We start from the raw sequence: 24,556 nt of genomic DNA on the forward strand, positions 1-24,556 counted from the left end.
TCTAGTCACGAGGTAAGGTCACTCCTCCTTTCAGTGACAGTGCGCATAGGCATCAACTCCATTGTTAGATAGTTTATTTTCCGCCATCAGGTTCGGACGTAAATTGCGCTCCGAAACCGTTTTTCGGATTCCCCTCGGTGCGCAATCCACTCGACTGTATTGTTTTGTATGTGTTCCCCACTTCTCCACGTATCGATTCGGTCAACGAAATCTCCAATTTCGATCGGAAAGTTTCACGGGTGGCCTTCAGGCCTAACCGCGTCGGTCCAGCTCTTCGTCGATGGAACAAACTCTATTCAAATTCTGTCCTCTGTGCCACGCCAAGTACCCGTGCATCGACTCGCACCAGGTGTGTAATTTGTGCTTGTCTCCAGAGCACAAAGAAGACAGCAACACGTGCAAATTGTTTGAGTCAAAGAAAACTCTTTGCGATCGTCTGGCTCGACGTCGGGGGATGCAGCGCCAACACGTCGTTGACGCGCCAGATATCTTCGGTGAAGACTCTGAGCAAGATGACCTCGAGCCCTTAGTGGCTGAGGAAGAGTAGGGCTTCCCTGTGTTGGACTCCGATTCAGAGTTGGAAGTAGACATTGACGATGTGCCGCAGGGACAGGGTGACGTAAGTACAGAAGCCCCAATGCCCCGTCCACCCACTCCCAAAAAATCTAAGTCTTCGGCACCACCTCTGCCTTCTGACCAAGGTCGGCACCGAGACGATGTTTCTGACACCCCGCCTCCTGGCTCACAGGCTAACAAGGCAGCAGGACTTTAATAGCCTGTATAACCCTGCTACGAAGGGCTATAAGGCTATTAGAACATTCTGCCACTAGAGGGCAGAATGCTCTAACAAATAAAACAAAGCCTTCAGCGAGCGCGTGGGGATTGAAATCCCTCAGGTTCCCTGAAGCCTTTGCTGGCAGCCAGAGCTGTGAACAAAGAAACATTGGAATGTTTGAGCTCCGGGCTTATACCAGCCATTATAAGACCGGAGCACTCGATTGTTTTAATGGAGCTACCAACATTCCAATGTTCTAATTAGGATTAAACTCGAATGTTTCGGGACAGTGAGCATGGGATATTCATCTGAGCATACCCGTCGCACTTAGGGCGTAAACTGCAATAGCAACAAGGAGATGAACGGAATGCTTGAACTAATCCCAGCCACTAGCAATCGATGGCGGCCCCATTCCTGTTCACCGTTTGCTTGTGTTCCGGTTCAGGGAGGAACTAGCCTGGCAGTTCAGGCTGGACTGTTTCCATTAGACCAGGGTCAAGACTGATTTGGATGTGTATGCGTCCAAACTGAGTTGACTTGAATTGTAAAATGATGATGGACTGGGGTGTGGCCCCAAATATTTACCAGGGGCTGAGATTAATTCAAGCACTCCATCCATCATGTTTTTGTATACTTTACAATGATACCCTAAGTGGGATGGGTATGCCCAGACATGGGTGCCGCTGGAACAAAACTATACCTGACTGATGAACCCTACAAAGGGCATAACCATTCCCGGGCTGCTTGTGTTTCGATTCAGGAAGGACCTGGCCTGGCGTTTCAGACTGGACTGTTCCCATTGGAGCAGGGTGAACACTGATTTGCCTATGGCTAGTTACAAACTGAGGTGGGCTGGTGTGCAAAAGAACAACAGACAAGAATGCTTCCCCGTGTTATAACCAGTGGATGAAATTAATTCAGGCATTTCTTACATCACCTTTTTGTAAACTTCAATGTGATGCCGTAAGTGGGACGAGTATGCCCAGTAGTGGTTCCCATGCACACTGTGCCACTAGAACTAAGCTATAGCCGACAGATGAGCCCTAATAAGGGCAAAACTGGTCTTGGGATGCTTGTGTTCCATTTTAGAGAAGGCCTGGCCAGGCAGATTGGCCTAGCTGTTCACATGGGGGCAGGGTAAAGTCTGATTTGCATATGGGTGGGTCCAAACTCAGGTGGTATGGTGCGCAAAATAACGATTGACTGAGATGTAGCTGGAGTAATTACCAGCAGCTGAGATTAATTGAATCATTCCATCCATCACTTTTATGTATACTTCAGTATGACGGCCTAAGTGTGACTTGTATGCCCCATTTGAGTTCTGTGCACAGTGTGCCACTGGAACCAAGCTATACCTGATGGATGAGCCATGTTCATGGGGGAAACAGTTCTATGCACAGTGTGCCACTGGAACCAAACTATACCTGAGGGATGAGCCATGTTAAGGGGGAAACAGGTCTTGGTTTGCTTCTGTTCATGTACAGGGAGAACCTTGACTGGCAGTTCAGACTGATTTGCATATGGCTCAGTCTGAACTGTGCTGTCATGGTGTTATTCAAGCTTTCCATCCATCACGTTTTTGTTTACTTCGTTGTAGAATCTTTCAGCAAATGTATGAAAAATATTATTACGCTTTTATAGTCTCCTCTGCCAGTGAATCATCCAACAGCGGATTTATGCGGTTTGACCACAAATCTGATTCTTTTCCCATAACCACTCAATTCTGAATTGGACCCATAGTCCTCACTCAGCTTACTTCCCAACATCCAGCAGTTATCCACTTGTAAAGTATATGTTGTGCTACAACGATATGTGGTGGAATAAAATATTTGTACTGGAATGGTAAGGCGATGATGTATGCAGGTAGGGAAAATGTTTTTTCTGCAAGGAATAAATACTCCTCTAGGTCCCCAGCACATATTTTTAAAATGGCAATATCTTTTGGAGAAGCTTTTTCAAAGTCAAATCTAAAATAGATGTGACGGTGAGATGACAATCTCTATGAGTGTCATAAGGTACAATATAAGCTTATTTTCATGTCTTTTCACATCCCAAATTCTTATTTATTCAAATCTTTGACTGTAAATCATTATGAACACACACTTCTGGGTTTTACCATACCAGAAGAATGCAATAATTTGGTCTTAGAGCCTTGATCGATAATTAGGTTGTGACTCATTTTGGCATACTAGATAAATATGATGGATATGCTGCCAGGGAAATTATTGCTAACTGAGCTTCCAATTCGGCATTGAACAATGTTATGGGTGTAAGCACTGTTTGCATTCAATAACTCAAGCACAATGGTGGATTTTCTGCAAACCGATTTGAATCAAGTTGATCTAGTTTGCATTAGAGGCAGCGGACGGAACTGAAGTGATGTTGCAAAATTGCATGTTCTGTAGGATTGTGCGAGGTCTTAACACGTACACCATCTTTGTCTTAACCAACATCTGCAAGATCGTTTTGAAGCAGACATTATTTTAATAACGTTTTTTCATTTAATGGTTATCTGAAATCTGTGAAACAAACGACATGTCTGAAATCTATTCTTGATAAATTGGTATTTGTTGTAAATGTTTAAGGATGCCTTAAAAAAACAATTGTGTCTCCAGTACCACTCATGCAGCAGTTTTAGGGTCAGCAATATTAAGCTCTGTCGAAAAACACGTCTTTCTTTAAGACTGTCGAAATAGTTTATTTCCTGCCCTGTGGGATGCTAGGCACTGGTGGGCGTGTTGTTGAGCATCTCCAAGTCTGTGTTCCTGCTTAACTGCATAGTGTAATGCCTTACGATTCTAGCCACTATAGTTTTTTTGTTCCCTATCTTCTGTGCACATAACAATCTGGTCTTTATGCCCCTGCTCCAAAGAGTAAACAGCATCTGGAATGTAAGTTCCGCTGGCTTTCTTTTAATATTTACCAGAGACTCAGGAGCTATGGCTGCCTTCTTCCTTCTTCCTCGTACCTTTATCTCATTATGCTGTTCTCATAGATTACCTTAAATCATCCAAAGATAACACAGTGGAAAAGGCACATAACAAACACTGCCTTTATCCGTAGTGCTGACTTAAATAGTCTAGGCCTATGCCTGTGCCTTTTGTACAGAATCCTCTTTCCTGTTCAGAGGAACATGCCTACTTAGCGGTTGTGTATATTGACTGACTGGGTAAGGCAACTAGTGAATGGAAGAGTCCAGAGGAACTAAGGACTTTAGGATGGATGTTTGTCTGTGTCAGCCTGTCAAGAGGACGCAAGGTTCCTCCCAGTCAGCATTTTATTATATACATCACTTGCATACACTGTAGTCATGACCATATCTTCGAGGTTCTGTAGGTACCGTCTCATAGGTGAGCACAGAGAACTGAATTTATGGAGTTAGCCTGGCTGTAAAATGATTACATTAGTATACAGTGGTACACTGGTTTGTGTTTCATTTGGGTTTCTTCTCTGAACCAGATTTGTTCCCGTTACTGGCCATTATTTACGACGGTGTGCATTTTAGAAGCATCTCATAATCTTCTTGCATTATTCTACCAACCCTAAGCAATCTTACCTTCCTAGAGTGATGTCCTTCTAAAGTCCTGCTTTAAGGGATTTAATAGAGAGGAAAACTAGAGCTGTATTAAGCTTCCTGTTGCTACAGGTCTGGGATGCTTAAGTTATTATTGTTTAATAAATTATTATTTGAGGGAGGGGTTATTGGCATGCATTTTCTATTCAAAAACCAAGTTGTATTGGCCATTGAGGGACATGGAGCAGATGATTTTCTCTTTTAACTGCTACTGTCAAATGTGCAACGCCTCATTGAAAAAATGAAGGGTGCAATAGTAGTGTGTACTTTGTAATTGTATTTAATTTTGGTGTTTACTGTTTAAAGAAAAGAAGAGCCGTAAGAAGAAGAAAGAAGCTCCACCTCCCCCACTGTTAATCCAAGACCCTGAGACGGCGATCAAGCAGATTCAAAATCGTGTGGCTGCACTGCTGACAGAGGAGACGGAGTTACCTTGTACGCCTACACTTCCTGTCAGCAGATTCTTGGTCATGAAGGATTTGGACTTGGAATGGCGGTACTTGTCTAGCGGCAAAGGGGAAGTTCTCTGGAAATGCAGTGCAATGACTGATACCCCACCCCTAGACTTCTTCTACACAAAAGAACTAGCTCCTCCTATTTCACCTTGGACTGCTCCAAAGGTAAGTTATCACAAGTGTGCTTGTGTATTGTATAGTAGCCACAGTTGTAAATAGCCTCATACCCCTGGCGAAAAGCTGGAGTACATTTAAGTGCACATTACTCCATAGCTTATGCTAGGTTGGGAGAGAGGGATTTTAGTGTGAATAATGTGGGAATTGTTTAATATTGGATATCCACAATAGTGTATTAGTTAAACCCTGTGTGGCTGTACGTGAGAGTGGAATTAAAGAAGTTGTGTGTACATGCTGTTTTTAGGTCTCGCTAGAGCCAGCGCATGCGCTGATCTAGAGAGACTTTTAGTAAGCAGATTTTTCAAGTGCTACCAAAGGCCACCAGCTTGCTATTATGCGCACAAGCGCGCGTGCCTCGCTCCGCCTCTTGACACGATCACTTTCAATTTCGGCCAATTCTTATTTAAACTCTCATGAACAGCGCAGAGGAGGTATTTGCAGTTCGCGGTGCTGTTTCCTTCTTCTTTCCTCAAGTAGCATTAGGAGAGAAGCCCGCCCGCTCTTGCGCTCGCCCCCGCGTCTGCTAAAATTGCTTTATGAATCACGGCGAGTGTGACACCTCTGCAGACATGCAGCTTTGAGTTACACCGCATCAGATAGGGCGCACAGGAACAGCGAGCGGGATTCAATATCGGTTTTATCTCCTGGTAGAAGGATAGGACTTTCATAACTCACTGCCCTGAGGGCTTGCACACCACAGGCTTTTTGAGTCGCCTCTTTTCATAATTGCTGTGTCACTAATATTTTAATCTTTCTAGAGAAAGGAGATCTGAAGCGAGGATTGCACCCGATCGGCAAGCTGACACCTGTGAATATGAGCCGGGTAGCCAATCATCCAAACTACCCACCCACTTATCCATTCATCTATCCATCCATCCATACATACATCAACTCCACCCATCCATCCGTCCATCTCTCTCTCTGCTTGCCTACATGCCCCCCTCTCCTCTGTTCCTTTGTCTGCCTGCCTGTAAGCCTGTCTGTCTGCCATCTGTTCAATGAAAATAATTGTTCCTATGCTTTTATGATGAAGACGAAGGCTGGTGCACAGCGGAGGCGCAGGGCTGTATCTTAGTCGATGACATTTGGGGGGTGGGGTAAGGAGTGAGTCTCAGTTCTCCCGATTCATCACTACTTTTAAATGACAGATTATATGTTGGTAGGAATGGATGAATCTTCAACCTTTTTCCAATTAGCTGATTAAAAAAGTAAACAAGTGACAACTTCTATGCCCCACAAAAAGGGCAAGAAGCACATCCCTGGGTTATGCAGTTATTATGTCTTAGTTTGTGCACAGGACTCGCTTTGTTTAGCACTGGCTAGTGCTGTGTGAGAGGGGCTGGCTAAAGGAAAACATTAAAGGGTAAGAAGGGAAACGTTAAAGCTGCCGCCTGCCAGCATTGCAAGTTGCCAGCATTGGAAAAAAAGAATAGATTACATTTTTTATGTTCATCCTTTTTTTAACGAGGTCATTTAGTTGTACTTCATGTCTTCTGTGTTATATACAGTAACAAAAATACTTATAACACTTTTTTATGATAACTTTTCAACATCCTGCACAGCAGCCACGCTGCTCTACAACTAATCTTAAAAACATTGACAGAGCCAATAGCTCTGGCTGAACATTTATAAGATAGATAGATAGATAAATATTTATTTGCACAATTAATTAAAATCATTGCAATTCATACAAAAAAAGAACATAATAAACACTTTCTGCTCTCAGTTTAAAAGAAAATGAAAGAAAATTCATAGCTGACACAGCAGTGGTTCATGGGTGGTGTCTGCTGGTAAATTTAGTTAATCTTATTCATAAATTTTGCGAATCAGGCGGCCATCTGAGCTGAGTCCCCCCTCATACATTCCTCTAAGGCTTCTTTGCATGTCCGCACGTTAAGAATTCTCCAGATAGGGCGCAACCAAAAAGTTCGGAGGGGGAGTAAAGTTCTACAGATGCACAAGACGTGTTAAGTTTTCTTCCCCGTTATAACAAAAGCGGCACTCAGAGGACGTATCTGCCTTGTACCTCCGTCCATATTTGTACGCCACTAGGGGGATTAGTCCAAAGCGTAATCTCATCAACTGGTGTTTCACTGATGGCTTCATGGAGGATGACAGATAGTGTGGTAGAGTTTTTAGATCGTAAAGTTTTGACGCCAAGCTGCCATGTGATAGCTTTTTCACAGATAATGCATCATGTTCCGCTGAGAGTATCTTTGCCTGTTTGGTCAGAGCTTTGGCGGCAGCCCCTAAGGGCAGCGAGCTTGCCCATAGATCATGGGCTTCTAATGCGTCCATGCAGAATGTTAAAAGGGGGAACTCCTCAGATCCATTAAGGAGGGTCTAGGTGGAGAGCAGTTGAAGGAAAGGAGATGGGCATATAAAAAACTAACTGCCCACGCTAAAAAAGAATGGGAGGAGAACCAATGGGAGGAGCTTAACAAGTCCTTAGCCACAAAGGACCATCGGATGTTTTGGAGACTTGTAAACGGGGGTCGGGGAATCTCCATTCAGCAATCCAGCCAAACATAGCACCAGCGGCCTGGCAGGCGCATTTTCAATCCCTTTATAGCGCCGAGCTGGGAGAACCTACCAACGACTTCGCAGCTGCCTGGCCTGACTATGAGGGGGATCTAATAAGACTGGACGAGGTTAAGTCTGCAATATTTATATTTGAACCTTGTTTTCCTATACTCTTTACGGGTGGTCAATATCTTCTCCCGTAGGGATTTGTGATCTATGTTAGTATGTGTGCTTTTACGCAGTAAAGTATTTAATTTGTGTTTAATGCTCAGCATAATGTTTTGGCAGTCGCTGCGGTGGGGTATAGATGAAGGGTAATTTTTTGAGCTTTTAACTCTCTTTACAGATAGATTTTTTTTAAGGTCCTCCACTGCCTGTTCCCACAGTGGTGTTGTCAGCTGGCTGCTAATCTCGTAATTCAAGTTTTCCAAAACATTTACCACTTTCTCTATCACTGCCTCTTGTTGGTCCAAAGTCCACCGTAGTTTTCTAATAGGCTCCATGTTTTTTTAGGTCTTGTGGTGTTAACCGCGCGAAAGCGCAGTCTCGCCAGTGACCTGTTGTCAGCGACACAGCTTTCCAGGAGACAGGAGCTCGCCGCGCGCATTTTAAAGAAGGCAATCGGAGCGGGCCACGCGCGCGCGAACGCGCTCGCTGTGGCCATCTCCTGGAAAGCGCAAACACACACAGCCACACCTCCCCCTGCTTACGCATGCGCACACACAGAGACACACACACACGAGCGCACATACACTCACGCACACATACAGACACCCCCCCGCCGTCGTACACAGAGACACTCACACGAGCGCACATACACGCACGCTCACATACAGAGACACCCCCCCACCGTCGCACACATACACACACACACGCGCACACATACACACACGAGCGCACCGACACCCCCCCCCCTGACGCCTCCCCCCTACAAGTAAGGGCCACTTACCGCCACTCTGGACATCTGCAGCCTACGTGGGGCTCTCCCTCGGGCATGGGAGCCCCACCTTACCACTGCTCCTCGGGCCAGGCACTCCATGGGCGCGGGCTTCAGAAGACGGAAGTCCCGTCCCACGATAGGTTTCGTTTTTGGGAGTGCGCGCGCACGTCTTGATCCCTGATGCTGACACCCTCTGATCCGCCTTCTCATCCGTTGTCCCTGGTATTGTCAGCCTTGCCTTCTCTCCTGTGTAGATCTCAGGTGCTTTTGCCAAGCTTCCCCTGTATGTTTCTTAAATGTAAGTAGACCGTCGCTTGACCCCACCTAAACGAAAAGCCCGATAAAAATCAACCGGCGCTAGTCTCATCTTTAAGCTACAGTGCCCGTTATTTGCATGGCCTGGGAAGGGCAATTGGAGTTGCAATTGGACAAACATACAATTTCTAGAACGCTTACCAGCTCCTATAAGGGGTATTTATGACTACATGTTGCAAATGTTTTGCCTACTGATGAGGCAGTAACATCTTAGATACCACAATCGCATACATAGGCAAGGAAGAGCAGGTAAGGTCTGTGTGGCCAACGTATACATTCGGTGTTTTCTCCGTATTTGCATATGGAAGCCTTTGCCGTTATCTGGAAAGTCAAACATGTTTCCAGTGACAGTTGTACTTGTATTATTAAAGCTTTTGTTTTGTGAGGTGATGTTCTCCCAGCAGGATAAAGGCAAATTATGCTGCCAATTTCTTGTACGTGCGTGCTGTTTCGGTGATTTCTTGTCGCGTGCACGATGAATGATTTCATTAAAAGAATGTCAAGTGTAAGGATTAATTAATTAATTAATTAATTTATTTTATTTTTGCAGTTTTATATAGCGCGAACTTGACCCACAACCGAATCGGGTATCAGAGCGCTTTACATAGCACCAGTTGTGTTACATGAGGACACACATTCATTTTTGTTAGGCACGGGGAGATTAAGTGATTTGCCCAGAATCACAGGATGTTGAGCGTCGTTACCGAGACTCGAACCCAGATCCCCAGGTCCGAGGTCGAGCGCCCTAGCCGTTAGGCCAACTCCTCTCCCCAAGTAAGGGCCACTTATCGCCACTCTGGACATCTGCAGCCTACGCGGGGCTCTCCCTCGGGCATGGGAGCCCCGCGTTACCACTGCTCCTCGGGCCAGGCACTCCGTGGGCGCGGGCTTCAGAAGACGGAAGTCCCGCCCCACGATAGGTTTCGTTTTTGGGAGTGCGTGCGCACGTCTTGATCCCTGATGCTGACACCCTCTGATCCTCTGATGTTGTCATACTGCTGAATAGAAGACGAGCGTGTTTCCTGCAGCTCCGATGACGCAGGTGTTAAATGAGGGTGGTGCGATGTTTGGCCTTGCCTGCACACCCCTTTGAGTTCCACTCCGAACTAAGGTCCACAGACATGCATCAAGTGTGTGGACTTTGTGCTGCCTGGTCACCTCGGTGAACACCGCGGCCATGTTTCTGTGTGTTGTGCCAGTGTGGCCAGGAGAGAGACACTCCTCGCCTCCAATCATCGGGATCTCGACGAGTTCTCTAGACTTACTCCAGCCGCTGTCTCGTGCAGCAGAGAGCCATCGAGGGAACCCTACTTAAGCAAGCAGGGAAGAGTTCTCTGGCCAGCGGGGAAAGTCACTTGAGAAGTAAGCAGGATTCCTAATTTTTTTGCAGTATTTTAAAATGCGCGCTATTGCTATTGACTGTGAAAATTGCAAAGGTAAACAGAGAGAGAAATAGAAGAGGAAATCGTATTTTCCGTAACCTTTATGTATATACATGACTTTCTTGGAATTGTTTTTGTTTTTCAAACAGACTTTTTTCTCGCACAATTACAATGCTTTTTTTAATATGTGATAAATCTAAAGTGTACAAGATACTGATTTTAAATTATGTTAAAAAAAACACTTGATGCGCCGTGGTAAACATAAATGACCTCGGTCAAGTATCTTTGATATTACCTGATGGTAAACAACTCATTTTGGGTTTCTAGTCCTAATTCTGTTTCCCAAGAAAGTGCTCATGCCTTTTTATAAAATTGCTTTGAACCCGGAATACCATTTACATATTGATGATTGATGGCTATAAGTGTGTCTTCCATAAAATTCTTTACTTGAATAAGCCTCCCATGGGCAACCCCTTTTTAGGTCTCGTGGCGTTAACCGCGCGAAAGCGCGGTCTCGCCAGAGACCTTTTGTCAGCGACACAGCTTTCCAGGAGACAGGAGCTGGCCGCGCGCATCTTAAAGAAGGCGATCGGAGTGGGCCACGCGCGCGCGAACGCGCTCACTGTGGCCATCTCCTGTCTCCTGGAAAGCGCAAACACACACAGCCACACCTCCCCCTGCTTACGCATGCGCTCACACAGAGACACACACACACGAGCGCACATACACTCACGCACACATACAGAGACACCCCCCCGCCGTCGCACACAGACACACACACACGAGCGCACATACACGCACGCACACACACATACAGAGACACCCCCCCACCGTCGCACACATACACACACGAGCGCACCGACACCCCCTGCCGCCCCCCCCCCCCCCTACAAGTAAGGGCCATTTACCACCACTCTGGACATCTGCAGCCTACGCGGGGCTCTCCCTCGGGCATGGGAACCCCGCGTTACCACTGCTCCTCGGGCCATGCACTCCGTGGGTGCGGGCTTCATAAGACGGAAGTCCCGCCCCACGATAGGTTTCGTTTTTGGGAGTGCGCGTGCACGTCTTGATCCCTGATGCTGACACCCTCTGATCCGCCGTCTCATCCGTTGTCCCTGGTGTTGTCAGCCTTGCCTTCTCTCCTGTGTAGATCTCAGGTGCTTTTGCCAAGCTTCCCCTGTATGTGTATTTATGGGCACTTGTAAAGCCTAGCTGAATAGCGGGGGTCGCTGTACAGGGTAAGGGGCGAGATTAAGAGGGTGGGGGGAGTTCACGTGAGTTTCCGCAGCTGTTCTTATGTGTTGTGTGGTTTGGTATTGTTCTATTATGACATTTGGCGACCTGGATAAGATGATTTTCATGTAACTTTCACGTGATTCTTCAGTCACCTTTAACATCTGCTCCAGGACTCGTCTGCGCCCTGGTTGATGCAGGGTGTGAGGTGTGGTATTCGGCCAGATTGTTGTCTAGTGCTTGTTTCCTTGTCACTGAGTGGCACATCCCTTGTCTACCTCGCTACTGTGACATGCCTTTACTTTACTACCTGTGTTTTGTTGCTGTTCCATCTCTTTTGTAGTAGTAGCTTGCCTCGCCAATGTCGCAGCACACTGTGTGTTCTTGCTCACATGGGGTCATCATTGGTCAGGGCTCTTGGTCCCAGCAGCCTGCTGTGTACGGTGTTTGCGGCCTGTGCACCTTTCCCCCGCACCATCTGTATAAAGACGGCCAAGTGAATGAGTGGGAATCGAGCGAGTTTCCACAGTAATAGTGACAGAATCTCTACTTGTGTTTATTCCTCCTTTGACAGTTCCCTGCTCTACTATTAGTTGTCTCTTGTTTACACTGTAAGGCCCTGGGCGAGAGAGACCCGTCCACAGCATGTCAAGTTTCAAGTTTTTAGTAAATCTGTTGATCTATAACCAGGTCAACAATAAGAGGAAACAGGCTTTTATCACTTGATATATTCAAAACAAACAAAAGATCAACATTTTGCAGCACCCCAATTACTTTCAAAACTTACATTTGCTTCGTAATACATTTTTTTAAAGCGTTAAAAAAAATCAAGAATTTACAATACATCAATCTATTTTACTGGATAATGCAATAGTTGAATCACTGCTTTTGTTGATTCAGCCCTGTTTTGTTTTTTAAAGCGGTTTAGAAAGATAATGTCGGGGTGATTTTAGCCACCATTTCACGCACACACACACACACCATTACACACACACACACACCATTGCACGCACACACACACACCATGCACACACTTACAGACACACAACGCCTCCAGCTCACACACAAGAGAGCCCCATTACATAGAAGGAGAGATCTTACAATGAACCATGCTCCCATAGTGTAGTTGACTCGGATTTGTAAACAGTTGGTAGATCTGTTCTTGCACAAATTGCTAGTGCGTCTCTGCAAGATGTCATTAAAAATGGTTTAAACAGTGGGATGACTGCTTTGTGTGCACGTGCTTAGTTTTGGGAACAGAACCTTAAGTGTGTTCACGACTCCTTGACCGCACTGTGCAGTCGCAGAGTTAATGTGGAATGAGGACTCGACTGGGCTCTGCACCAACACGGACTGCATCACTTTCAGACTGCGAAGAAAAGGGTGAGCCGAGATCTGGTCAGAGTGAGGAGGAGGGGTAGAGATCTGCAGAGAGGGCTGCAGCCCCCAGCCGGAGACCTCTACGAACCGCAGGTGGTGCAGGCCGAGGCGGCCACCCCACCGACTGCTCCATCAAAGCACACAGTCTTACATTCACACAACGCCTCCAGCACACACACACACACAGGAGCGCTCCATCACATACAATGATTTCACGCAGCCTTTGGCGCTCTTTTACACATGCATGATTCATCACATGTACACAAGCACTCTCACGGTACACACCGAGTCCACCACACACACACACCATTTCACGCACGCACACCATTGCACGCACACACACCATTGCACACACTTACAGACACACGGCGCCTGCAGCACACACACAAGAGAGCCCCATTACATAGAAGGAGAGATCTTACAATGAACCATGCTCCCATAGTGTAGCTTGACTCCAAGTTGAACACAAAGTCAGATAAGCTGCTACAGTCCGCTCAGTGTCCTCAGCGATTCACTGTTTCCTACAAGGGTAGTGCTGGCTAAAAAGCTAGCTACGTATTAGGGGCAGATGTCCTTACTTGGCTGACGGTGCAGCGCTGTCGCAAGAGTCCCGCAGCTGCCCCAAGTGAGTGTTCTGGCTCTGCTCTATTGAATTAGGGTATGACCCGAGGCCTCCACAATACCGTGCTGCTACATCCCTGAGGCAAGGTGGGCCCCTAGCCCTCCGCAGTGCTGCGTCACTACCCCCAAAATATGTTCCAGCAGGAGCAGTCACTCCCCCTGGGGGCAGGAGAGTTCCACTGCCACCTTGCCTCTCTGGTCCTCGTTGGTTGAATTGGGGGCACCCAGGTTCCCCTCCCGCGGCGGGCCGTCCCCTGTCTTGGGTTGTCCCCATGTGCTCAATCTCTCTCTCTCCTTCCCTCTGTGTGTGCCAATCTGCTCCCCGTGCCTGTGTGACACCTCTCAGCCTCTCTTGTGTGCATTCTTCTGTGCCTCCGGATGTGTGACCTCTGTGCCTCCCTATGCACTCCTCCTGGACTCTCCTGTATCCTCCTCTGTGCACCTATACACCCCCGTCTAAATCCCTCTGTCTGCCCCAATCTGCCCCATCCCTCGTGTTGCACCTCACAGCCTTGCTTGTGTGCGTTCCTCTCTCCCTCCGCCGTGTGACCTCTGTGCCTCCCTATGCCCTCCTGTGTCCTCCTGTATGCTCCTCTACACCCCCCTGTCTCCGTCCCTCTGTGTGCACCAATCTGCCCCCTCCCTCGTGTTGACCCTCTCAGCCTCTCTCGTGTGCAGTTGTCTCTGCCTCCCGCTACCATTCACAAATAATGTTTATATACCAATTGCAAATTTTAAAAAAATGAATGCAAAACATTGTCATTTACAATGCCAATAACTGAAACTTTAATGCTGCGAGACCTATTGCATTGCAAATGCTTGTTTGAAAGAGAGGTCGTTACTCTTTCAGCTTTTCCGTTTGTTAACTCTCGGATGTTCCAGGAACAGATACTAAGAACGTGGACAGTATCTTCACTAGCTTTATGTCCACTTGAGGTGTTATGTGCTTCACCCTAAGGCCTGGGAGAGCCAGGACCAGTCTTGGGAATTCTGTCGTTTAAGTGCACATTGGCGGGAGCCTCCTGTTCTAGATGTTGTTATTTGAAGCGGGTTCCTTTTCCAAGGCGCTGTATGGATAGCCGCTAAGGAGCCATGCAAAACTAAAGTAGGCGGTTGGCTGGTTATATCACTATTGGCCAAAGTTGGAGTGTTGTGATCCTTTAAGGCATTTGGAACTCTATCCTCTAGGAAGGCAGGGTATTTAGCTTCGGTCAATAGACTTATCTGAATGCCCCAATCGCCCAGACGATCTTTATTCAACAGTAGGGCTGCAGCTATGTCTTTACTGTAGAGGGTTACTATCGTGGACTCATTTATTTGGCCCTGTTCTGGGGCGATAAAGCCGACACTTTCAATGTATGTTGTTTTTATATTTTCAAGTCCTGGAAGGTGCGAAAATAAATGTAGGAGGTTTCCTCTGTTGAGGTGTAGGAAGGTGGATACCTGACTATGGTTACCCCCAACTTTTTGCCTAGTGTTTAGCTGGTTTTCGACTTAGTTAGCCTGGGATCCTGCTATTCAGGACCCCAGGCACTCTGCTCTCTCTGTAAAATGGACTCCATGTACTCTAGGTACAACCACAATTGGTAATTGGTTCACCTTGTCAACCCCTGTAGAAGTGTACCCTAGGTACTCAGGGCATAGGTGTAACCAAGGCCTACCAGGGGCTGCAGCATGTATTATGCCACCCCTGGCTGGCCACTCAAACTGACACAACTGGCTGATCACTCAGCTGGGGCAAGGTCATGTAATCACCCCTTCCTTAGGTATAGTATTCCTATATCTAGCCTTATATATAGACACACAGTAACCTATAAGTCACTCCTATGCCAGGCCTTAACAATCCTGGAGGCAGAGTGCTTGGTTATGTGTGAGATGGTGCTCTAGCATGAGCTGAGCCTGTCTGCAGCTTTCGGAACCATGTCCTTATAGCTGTTCTATGATATCGCCATACCATATACTCTTAAGTGCATTATAATCCTTGCGGTTGAATGCTAACTTTGGTTCGGCTTTATCTAAACATGTCGTGTAAGGTGTCATATGCTTTGGAATACTACCCCCTCACCAATTCTGGCGACGGGGGTAGCATTCCACCCTTCTAGAGGGAGAAGACATGTTGTTGCTGACTATCCCGGTTAAAGTAAACCAGAGCCCCAGCGTCACAAAATGGACGCTGCTGCCACAGACACAAGTCTGACCTCCTGCTGCTGGGAGTCCTTACCGTCACGGAGGTTTGGACAATAGGTTTCCTGCCTGGAGAGGTGCGAGCACCACCCCAGAAAGGACTTTGTGTATTGGGACAGGGAGGGCTGAATAGAATGAGACACTGCCTGGGGCACACTAGGTGCTCCATGCATACCCCAGTTCAAACCGGTTGCTGGGGCACTCCAGCCCCAGCTCTGGCGCGAAACTGGACAAAGGAAAGGGGGTGTAACCATCCCCCTTCCTGGTCCCACCCATAGGAGGGACCTAGAAAGTAATTCAGCCCCTTTTAGTTGTATAAAGGTAGGAGCTGAGTCCTAGGACTTTAGATTTGATCCTGAAGTGAAACTTGAAACGAAAATCTGGACCTTTGACGTTCTGCTGAACCTGAAGACTGAAGAATCTCCCTGGTGGCCAAGGAGTGACCACCCTGGGCAACCAGGCACCATCCTGCAAATCAACGGCTTGCTTTGTCGACGTTCCCGCCGGAACCCGAGCACAGAGCCTGACAAGACCCAGACTTCCAGACCTCTCTGACCCTCTCTTCACGTCTGCAGCATAGCTGAGATCCGTGGAGGCGACGAGACACGTGGGACCGGCCATCATGAAAAGTCCATGACTTGCTAACTGTGCAGCTCCTGAGGAATCCTCGAAGCTGTGCACTGGGGATTGAGAAGCCCCGAATCCGAGCTCCACCTGCACCGAAGATCAACCCTCCACGAGTTCTGCGTGGGGCCCTTCTGCTTGTGTTCTGCTCGACGCGTTGTCCGGTTGCTGGCCCGTTGGCTAGTAGCCTCTGTGACGACAATCCTTTTGAACAAACTCGCTGGTCTGGTTACTCCAGACTGGCCCTTGCCTCCCTGCAAAGGTGAGGCACCTCAGACCTTGCTGGTCTGCACCAGAAGCCTTCTTTGAATCCTGCGTGGCTTGTTGACTCCAATCCGGCAGTCGACCCCTCCATCTGCGAGAACCTTCGTGGGACAGCTCCTCTCCAGCATCTGGTCGTCCTCGACGCCTCCTGGTCCGTGTGGCTAAAGAGACAAGCTTCACGACAGCACCTGATTGCTCCTCGACGTCGTCTGGTTCCTTCCTGGTTCCACCCGGTCACTGGCTAGTGACCCAGACTCTGTCCCCTCTGCTTTTAGGTCCTCTTCATCCTCGATGCACCCTTGGATCCACCTGGACATCTTCCTCCTGATCTCCTGCAGCATCTTTCTTCACAGGCTCCATAGACTTCAACGGCGAAACCCGACACATCTTCACACCTATGCCCCCGCTTCCTGTGGGTGAGGTAACGCGAGTACTTCGGTGCTCCCAAGGGTATTGACTATCCAAGTGTTAGGTTTTTAGTTGTTTCCTTCTAGCTAGACCGGAAGTGTCCTGAATCCTTCTTTTTCTAAACTCTAAGTTCCTATTGACTTAACATTGACTCTCGCGTGTGTGTAAAGACACTGCACGCGCCGCCTGTGGGCCTCCTACTCCTAACCTAAGGTTCAGATAGTGTAGCCCCAGCGATTCTCTAGGCCCTAGGCCTTTCCTTTTCTCGTGACGTGGTACTTATACCACTTTCTTAATATATGGTTTGCTTCGCCACTAGGGCCTAACTTTAAATTGTGCAACTTAAAGTATTCTGATTAAGTAACTTGTTATGTGCTTTGGCCTCTGATCTCATAAAGAGTTCAGAGGAGTGTGTTCGTGAATAAATACATATATATTTTATATATATTCTTTGTGGTGTCCTTTCATTTGATATTCAAGGGGTTACATATGGTAAAACAGCTGGCTTTACACGCCCTCAAGAGTCTTTTAGCCTAAGACTGCTCTGTCCACGCTACCACTAGGATAGCTTGTCTATAAGGTTGACTTACAACCATCACCATAAGGGTTGTTTGGACTGGTGCAAGGTGTTCACTAGAATAGTGAACATCATATACCAGGCCAACTTCTCACATGAGGATGTCCCATTTCCCTTGGGATAGATACTCTGGGTACAGTGTTAGCTTTTTGCCTTCATGTGGTGATTGGATTGTTCCAGCATCGATTAATACAGGTTTCCTTTGATGTAAAAGTTTTGTTTCTGAGTCATCCTTGGGCATCTTGGTCTTAAGAGGGTGGTTTAGACATTCTGGTTTGTTCACATTGGGGCAGTGCGGGTTGACCTCATAGGGTACTAATTTCTCTTTTGTGCTCCCTTGGAGGGACTCCTGCCTCTGACCCACGATTTCCAAGGAGTTCAGTGACTTGTCATTTTGTTTCATTTCGGGGCCATCTGTTGATGTTAACTCTTATGGCTATCTCCTCTGTGGCTTTTCTTATATTATGGCCCTCTTTCTCTGCTTCACTTGAGTGTCTTAAATCGCTTTGGGCTGTAGGTACATAGAGGGCATCCCGGCCCGTGGGCTTTCTCACACCATGTTGCGTGGTGGGTTAATCCGAGGTCTTTTGGGCTTCTCCACAATGGGCATTGGATTCTTTTCTTTCCATACCGAACCCAGTGTTCTCCTTTGGGCTGAATATGATGCATTGAGGAGGTTCTGGCTTACGTTGATCCATACTTTGCACAACGGTTGTTTGTAGTGAAAGGCGAGTGTCTAGAATTCCTCCTCCTTCGTTGTTTTTGCTAGGTGCTGAGACTGGGTTGGCTTTCGATCCTTGTCATCGTGTCTGAGCCAGCGTAGTAACACTCCATTCTTTTTCCTGGCGTTGTTTAATTTCTTTAGTCTCTTCTTGTTTTTCCTGGATAGATGTTGTCCTTCGGCCGGGGGGACCATTGTCATCTTCAATTATTCAATGGAATCGGACAGATTGTTATGTCCTTTTACAGTATGTGGTCGGGAGGTTGTTACCTCAATGGGATTTTCTTGAATGGAGTTATCAGCGCCGTTTGGTGTGTGTATTTTGTTTAGGGTGAATTCGAGGTCTTGTCTGTCAACAATTTTCAGACTTTTTATCTGATGATCTTGTGTGGAAGTGGTCCGCTGTTCTATGCGATCTGGGGGCCATTGACATTGGTCTGAGGTCTTGCTTTGGAGTCGATCTCAATGTCCCCAGGGTGCACTATACTATGGGATTGTTGTTTTCTCGAGATGGGCCAATGGGAGTGTTGGTTCGATGGGGGCTGAGAGGGGGTGGATTTCGGGATACGTCTACATGCCTCTTTCTTTAGGTCCTCTATTAGTGTGGACATTACTTCCGGAAGGGATTCTAATTTTTTAAATATCGGGTTACAGCTACACCTGCTATTACTTTTGCTTGACGCTATATTATTTTGGGCTCTGCATATCAGGGAGTTTAGTTAGTCTAGTTTAGTGTCAATTTTTTGTTATTAGACCGGCTATCAACTGCAGGATGTTTAATTGAGCATCCAGTTTGTCTGCGTGCATATGAACAGCGCTCGCCATTGAATTCAAGGCTTGGTTGGTATCTGAGAGAAGCATCTCAACCTTGTGTGTGATGGGAGTGTAACATGGCTCCCTAAGCCGGAATTCAGAGTTTGGAGAGTCCCTGGTCTTGTTTTGACAATATAGGGGAGTTAAGTTTGAGTCTGTGGGGCTACCAGTTGTGGACGTTCGCTTTCTTTTCATTTTATTTAACTTTTGTTGTAAGTTTTGCTGTTGATTGAAATCGTGAGTGGCTCTACTAGTGTTCATGGACATTGGGGGAGTATTAACTGGACAGCTCCTGGCACTAGTCTGATGAGGATCTTTAAGGTGGTTATCAGACATTTGCTTACAGGGTACTGGAGTTGGTGTTAAAGCAGGTAGTGGAAAGTCAAACTTAAACTTTTGGGCACCGGGCTTCTGTGTGTCGTTGGGTTCTATTGTATCTATTTCGAGGGGCGATGGGCACAATAGGCTTATACACTGGGATGAAAAGCTCACTGGGCTGGTGGATGAAATCCAGATTGGAGATTCTAGTAGAATCTGCGCTGAATCATAGGTTGGGGCAGAGGCTTTGTCCTCTCGAGTCCAGCCCTTCGGCTGATTCTTGATTGGCCCCGGCTAACTCCAAGTTGTCGGGGATACTATCAAGGGATCTGGGCACACTTGGGATTAGGTTATTATTTTGCAAGTTATCCTGATGGTTTTCTTGAGGTGCCCTTTGAGACGCCCTTTGAGGATGGGGAGAAGTTATTTTTACTAGGGCTGGAACCCTCCCTTGAATTATAATTTCTGGGAATAGATCAACCGAGGGGGGTGTATTTACCCGCGAGTCCTCATGTTAGTTAAAGGATTTTGAGCACTCAGATCTCTTAAAAGGGGTTTCTTGCCTGTACATTGTGGCTTCTTTAACATTCTGCTTAAAATAGGCTCCTATGTCGCCAATGACTCTGGTCTCACAGTTATTCCGATTGACTGACTTCGGGACATGTCCTTGCTGTGCTTTCTTATGAGATTCTTGATTTTTTTTTTCGACGGATATGTCAAGATGCTACGGGACATACCCGATGTGGCCATCTCGGGCTCTTCATGCCCCTCCAACTTTCCCTCAGATTGAGACAGAGCCTGATTCCCTCGTCTTCCTTCTTTGGGATATAGCATTTTGGCTTTCTATCGTTTGGCAGGCTTATGTGGCCGATGGAAGTTTTGCACTGCGCTGGATTTCTTGTTCGCATTTTTTTGTTTTTTGATCTGCTGTTCTCGTGTGCCCCTACCTCTTTGCACTTCTTCAAGCTTGGGGTTAGATAGCAATGAGTAGCAATTAGTTTCTGGGGTTCAAATCCCAGGGCTCAAAATGCTCAGGATCCCTAGATGACACTTCAGTTTGATTGTGGATTTAAATTTTAAAATTTGAGATTTTACATTATTGTGACCGGGAGCGATGGTGGAGCGATGGCACAGTCAGTCCAGATGTCCGTGGCGCTATGTGAAAGATAAGTGCTAGATGGACTGACTGGGTCCAAACAGGTACAAGTAGCAACAAATGGCAACAAGTGACGAAAAGGCTTTAGGGTCCCAGTCATTAGGAAGCGTCCAGCCTACAACTCCCACAATCCGGCTGGTACTGGCCCGATTTTGACTTCTACAGCAAGCAGCAAGAGGCAGTAATGAACTGAAGAGCTGGATACGCTGCGGTACCCCTGGTGGCGGCCTCACAGTGCGGTGAGCTCTCTGATGCGATGGAGTAGGCTATGCGCTTCTCCGGTGAATGGCAGCAGAAGTACCAACTCGAAAACCTGGGCTGGATTCGGGGGTCAATCTAGGGTTGATCCAGGCACAGGCACGCGCCCCTGCCCCAGGGTTCAGGTTGCTGACCAGACCTCAAGCGACACCGGGTGGCTCCCGATCCCTCGCCCGCCCTGCTCAGCCTGCTTCTGCAGCTGCAGAGACTCTGGCGCGGCTCCTGCCGCCTCGGGGACACAGGCGCGGCTCCTGCCGCCGCGGAGAAACAGACGCGGGCCCTGCCGCTGCGGGGACACAGGCGGAGGCTCCCTCCGCCGCCGAGACACAGCCGCGCGGACACAGGCGCAGCTCCTTCTGCCGCACGGACACAAGCGGGGCTCCTGCGGCTGCAGTGGGGAACAAGCAGGGCTGTCGTCGTCGTCGCCAGAGCTGGAGGCCCGAGGAGACTCAAGGTCAAGCCACGGTTTTGGTTCTGGTTTCTGGGACATTTATACGGTCCCAAACGCGAGACCTATTGGCTATGCCAATGCTTGTTAGATATGGTTGGATAGATGTGGTTTTATAGCCAGCCCCTCATGGAACTGTCTAATTTTAACATACTTTAAAAAAAAATAGTTAAGAATGACTCCCAGGGAACCATCACCTTAACACACACAAGTACCCCTCTAATGCATTTAAGTATCAATTGAGGTGACGTGACACTTCACAAAGCCCTATACACCTTCTCATACACCAATATACACATATGCAGATGCTCATTCGTGTGGGTGTACACACTTGTTTGTATGTGAAGAGGCACAGGGTGTTTCTACCAGTGTACGCACATATACATTTCAGATATCACATGAGCATGCATACTAAAGACTTCTCACATATCTGTGCACCATCCTCTGCAGTTGTAGGATAATAAGTGCACACCCATTCACACTTCACCTTGAATTAAAAATTAGAGGAGCAATCTGACTTTTGTGCAATTCCTTACAGTTACAGAACCTACACAGCACTCAATCCTTGACAGTGTGTTTCATGATCACTTAGATGCATGAACCTTTCATATATTTCCCCTATTCCTGCTGCCTGGATTTACACCTTGAAACACTCTTTGCTAATCTTCTCAAACATGTAACTTACTTTTTGTAAAGCTTGAAATTTTAATATAAATGTTATGGATAGTATGAAGTCAGAAACATACAACCAGTAAAAGAAAGAAATAGGACCACAAAAAAGGCATATAGTAAAGGACACTGGACTTGCACATTAAATGCTAACGGCTGACATACTCCTCTTTCATGTAAATGGGTGAGAGCAAGCTAAATCACACCTTCGATTGGTCCCCCTTGGCAAGGAGCTAATGCCATGTAGTCAGCCGTGAGCATCCTCCCATGTCACTGCATAGACCCAAGTAGCTTAGTGTACTTGAGTCCATCGCAGAATCCTGCCTCCAGATCAGAGTATACCATTCAGCAGAGGTCAACAGGAAAGTATTGAGATGGCCTCAAATATCACTGACGGGGCCCAAATCATCCTTGGACCTGAACGAGGGGGGGGGGGTGTTATGGGAGAGGGGGCAGCGGCAGGCATTGTGGCCTACAGATTGAATTGTACATTGCAGTAGAATAATGATTTGATCCAGTTCTTGTACTTCGTAGATCGTCCTTTGCCCCAACAGTAAGCTACTAGTGTACACTCCTGTTACAGAGCCAAAGTTGGATATCAGCAGTGGGATACCGGAGTGTCCCACACCCACCCCAACACAGTGACTCTAAGGTCTCTGGGCACCTCACAAGCAACCATGGTGGAGTATGTAGTCTGAACCTCCTCTCACTAGGCAAAGATAGCCGTACAGGACCACACCACATTTTGAAATTTAGTGTCTGATACGCCATATCTAACAGTTTGTGTCCTTTTGTAGGCCATATCTGTGGAGGCATACAGCGGTGTGATAGGCCCGTTGTACAATTTTGTGATGAATAATTCCGAACCTGCTGCTTGGGGATATCATGCCAATTTGGACACAGCACAAGGCCCACATTTTCACTGGTATCTCAAGGACCATTTCTGCCTCCCATTTAATATGTGTGCAATTATCTGGTTCATTGTCAAGTGCGGCTCTATATTACTTAAATCAATTGTGTCATTGAGGTGGCTGCAAAAAGTGTGTCCAGTGCCCTGCTGGGCATTGGCTCCGCAGTGAACTCTGTCACCAATGAACCCAGCACACACTTTAGTATGTAATGGATGAAAATATTCAAGGGGTTGCGCTTCGTGGCATTGATGAACACATCCACACTCAGGAACGTCTTATTGACGTATAGGTCTCCCCATTTCACCATGCCCTTGCTGTGCAACTGGGATAACGCCTTTGGTTCATGCATGGCCTGAGTTTGTGGATGATGGCGGAGTGGGAGGGAAGGCGAGTATAGCATATGTAAGCCTGCATGTTTCTCCAGCCCAGTCCCATGCCCTCAGTGTACAGTACACGAATGTTGTGGTGGTGCACCACCTATGAGTGCTCTTAGTGAAGTGGGTGCTATTGCATCCATCTCGACCGCCACATGCGCGATGAACATTCTTGAGACATACCAGTAATGCACAAAATGCACTTGAGTGCAGCGGTAGTACAGCTCTGGGTCCGAAGCTTCAAGCATCCCCTCCTCACCGCTACCCTGCCCTTCCCCCGATTAAATAGCATTGTAAGTGTATCCTTCCCTATTCGAGGCTGCTTGTTGGCCCTGGTTAGTTTGATGAACTGGGAGCATATGTGATGGAAAAGGCATCTAGTGAGCCGTAATGGGATATTAATGAATAGCTAGAGTAGTTTGGGCAGCAGCACCATTTTTATGAGCCCATTCTACCAGCCAGTGTCAGAGAGAGAGTGAACCATTGGGACACCAGGTCTATGATCTTGATGAGCGGCCATAGTTATCTCTACTTACCATGTCTGTGTTCCGGCTAAGCTACACCCCTAGGTATATCGCTGCACAATCGACCACTCCAAAGGGAAGTCTGGGGTGAAGCGTTGCACCTCCTCTGTCAGGGGAAAGATTAAGGATTTACCCAAATTAATGGTGACCCCTGCCAGCATCCCAAATTGGGTGTATACTCTGGGAATTGCATTAAGGCTTGTGCAGCGGTTCCGCGAATATAGGGTCATGTCATCCGCATATAGCAATATCAATACCGAGTGCATTGTTGTCACGAAGCGTGTGTTCAGCGTAGTGTTGACATAATTAAGCCTCCAGGGGTTCCGGGGCCAGGGCAAATAGGATTGGCGAGGGTATCCTTTCCTTTTGCCTCTCAAAATCACAAGGGTGTCTGAGAGATTGTCATTAAATTATATTCAAGTGGTACGGAAGTTATAAAGCAGCCAAATCCAAACCATGAAAGTTTCTAGTATGCCCAATATCGGAAAAATACGGTAGACGGTACACCCGCTACAATTAATCAGATGCCTAAGACGCAGTCAGTGAGAAAACAACACTGGGTGTGGGCTTCCCACAGTAAGGCCATGCCTCTCTATCAATAAACAGCAAAACAGAAGCCAATACTGCAACTTCTAATTCAAGAAGAAAATTGAATTTCTGCGCGCGAAGAATGAAACTAAGTGCGAGTTTGGACAGATTGTCAGGACACTGCTACTGCATCAAGCTCTGGGTAGTAGTCTTGAATTAGGGCAAACGATTGTGCAAATATTGTGTGTGGTGGGGCAGCCCTGGATAAACCCAGATTGCTTTGGCCTGATCATGTTACGAAGGAGGAGGTTTTTCCTGTTTCCAGTTAGCTTGGCCAGTATTTTGTTGTTGCAGTTTAGGAGAGACAATGGACGGTATGAGTCACAGCATTGTGTCTTTTT

At 47.1% G+C, this 24,556-nt stretch overlaps 1 protein-coding gene across 1 annotated transcript in view; it reads left to right on the forward strand.

Moving 5' to 3' along the window:
* SLX4 (SLX4 structure-specific endonuclease subunit) overlaps window positions 1-24,556 on the forward strand; it is a 495,651-nt gene that overhangs the window by 144,595 nt on the left and 326,500 nt on the right. Inside the window, exon 7 of the mRNA XM_078663139.1 lies at window positions 4,656-4,969. Within this exon, the coding sequence (XP_078519265.1) occupies window positions 4,656-4,969 (314 nt within the window). The remainder of the gene's footprint in view (window positions 1-4,655; window positions 4,970-24,556) is intronic.

Source organism: Lissotriton helveticus, chromosome 10 (genome assembly GCF_964261635.1).
Source record: "Lissotriton helveticus chromosome 10, aLisHel1.1, whole genome shotgun sequence".
NCBI lineage: Eukaryota > Metazoa > Chordata > Amphibia > Caudata > Salamandridae > Lissotriton > Lissotriton helveticus.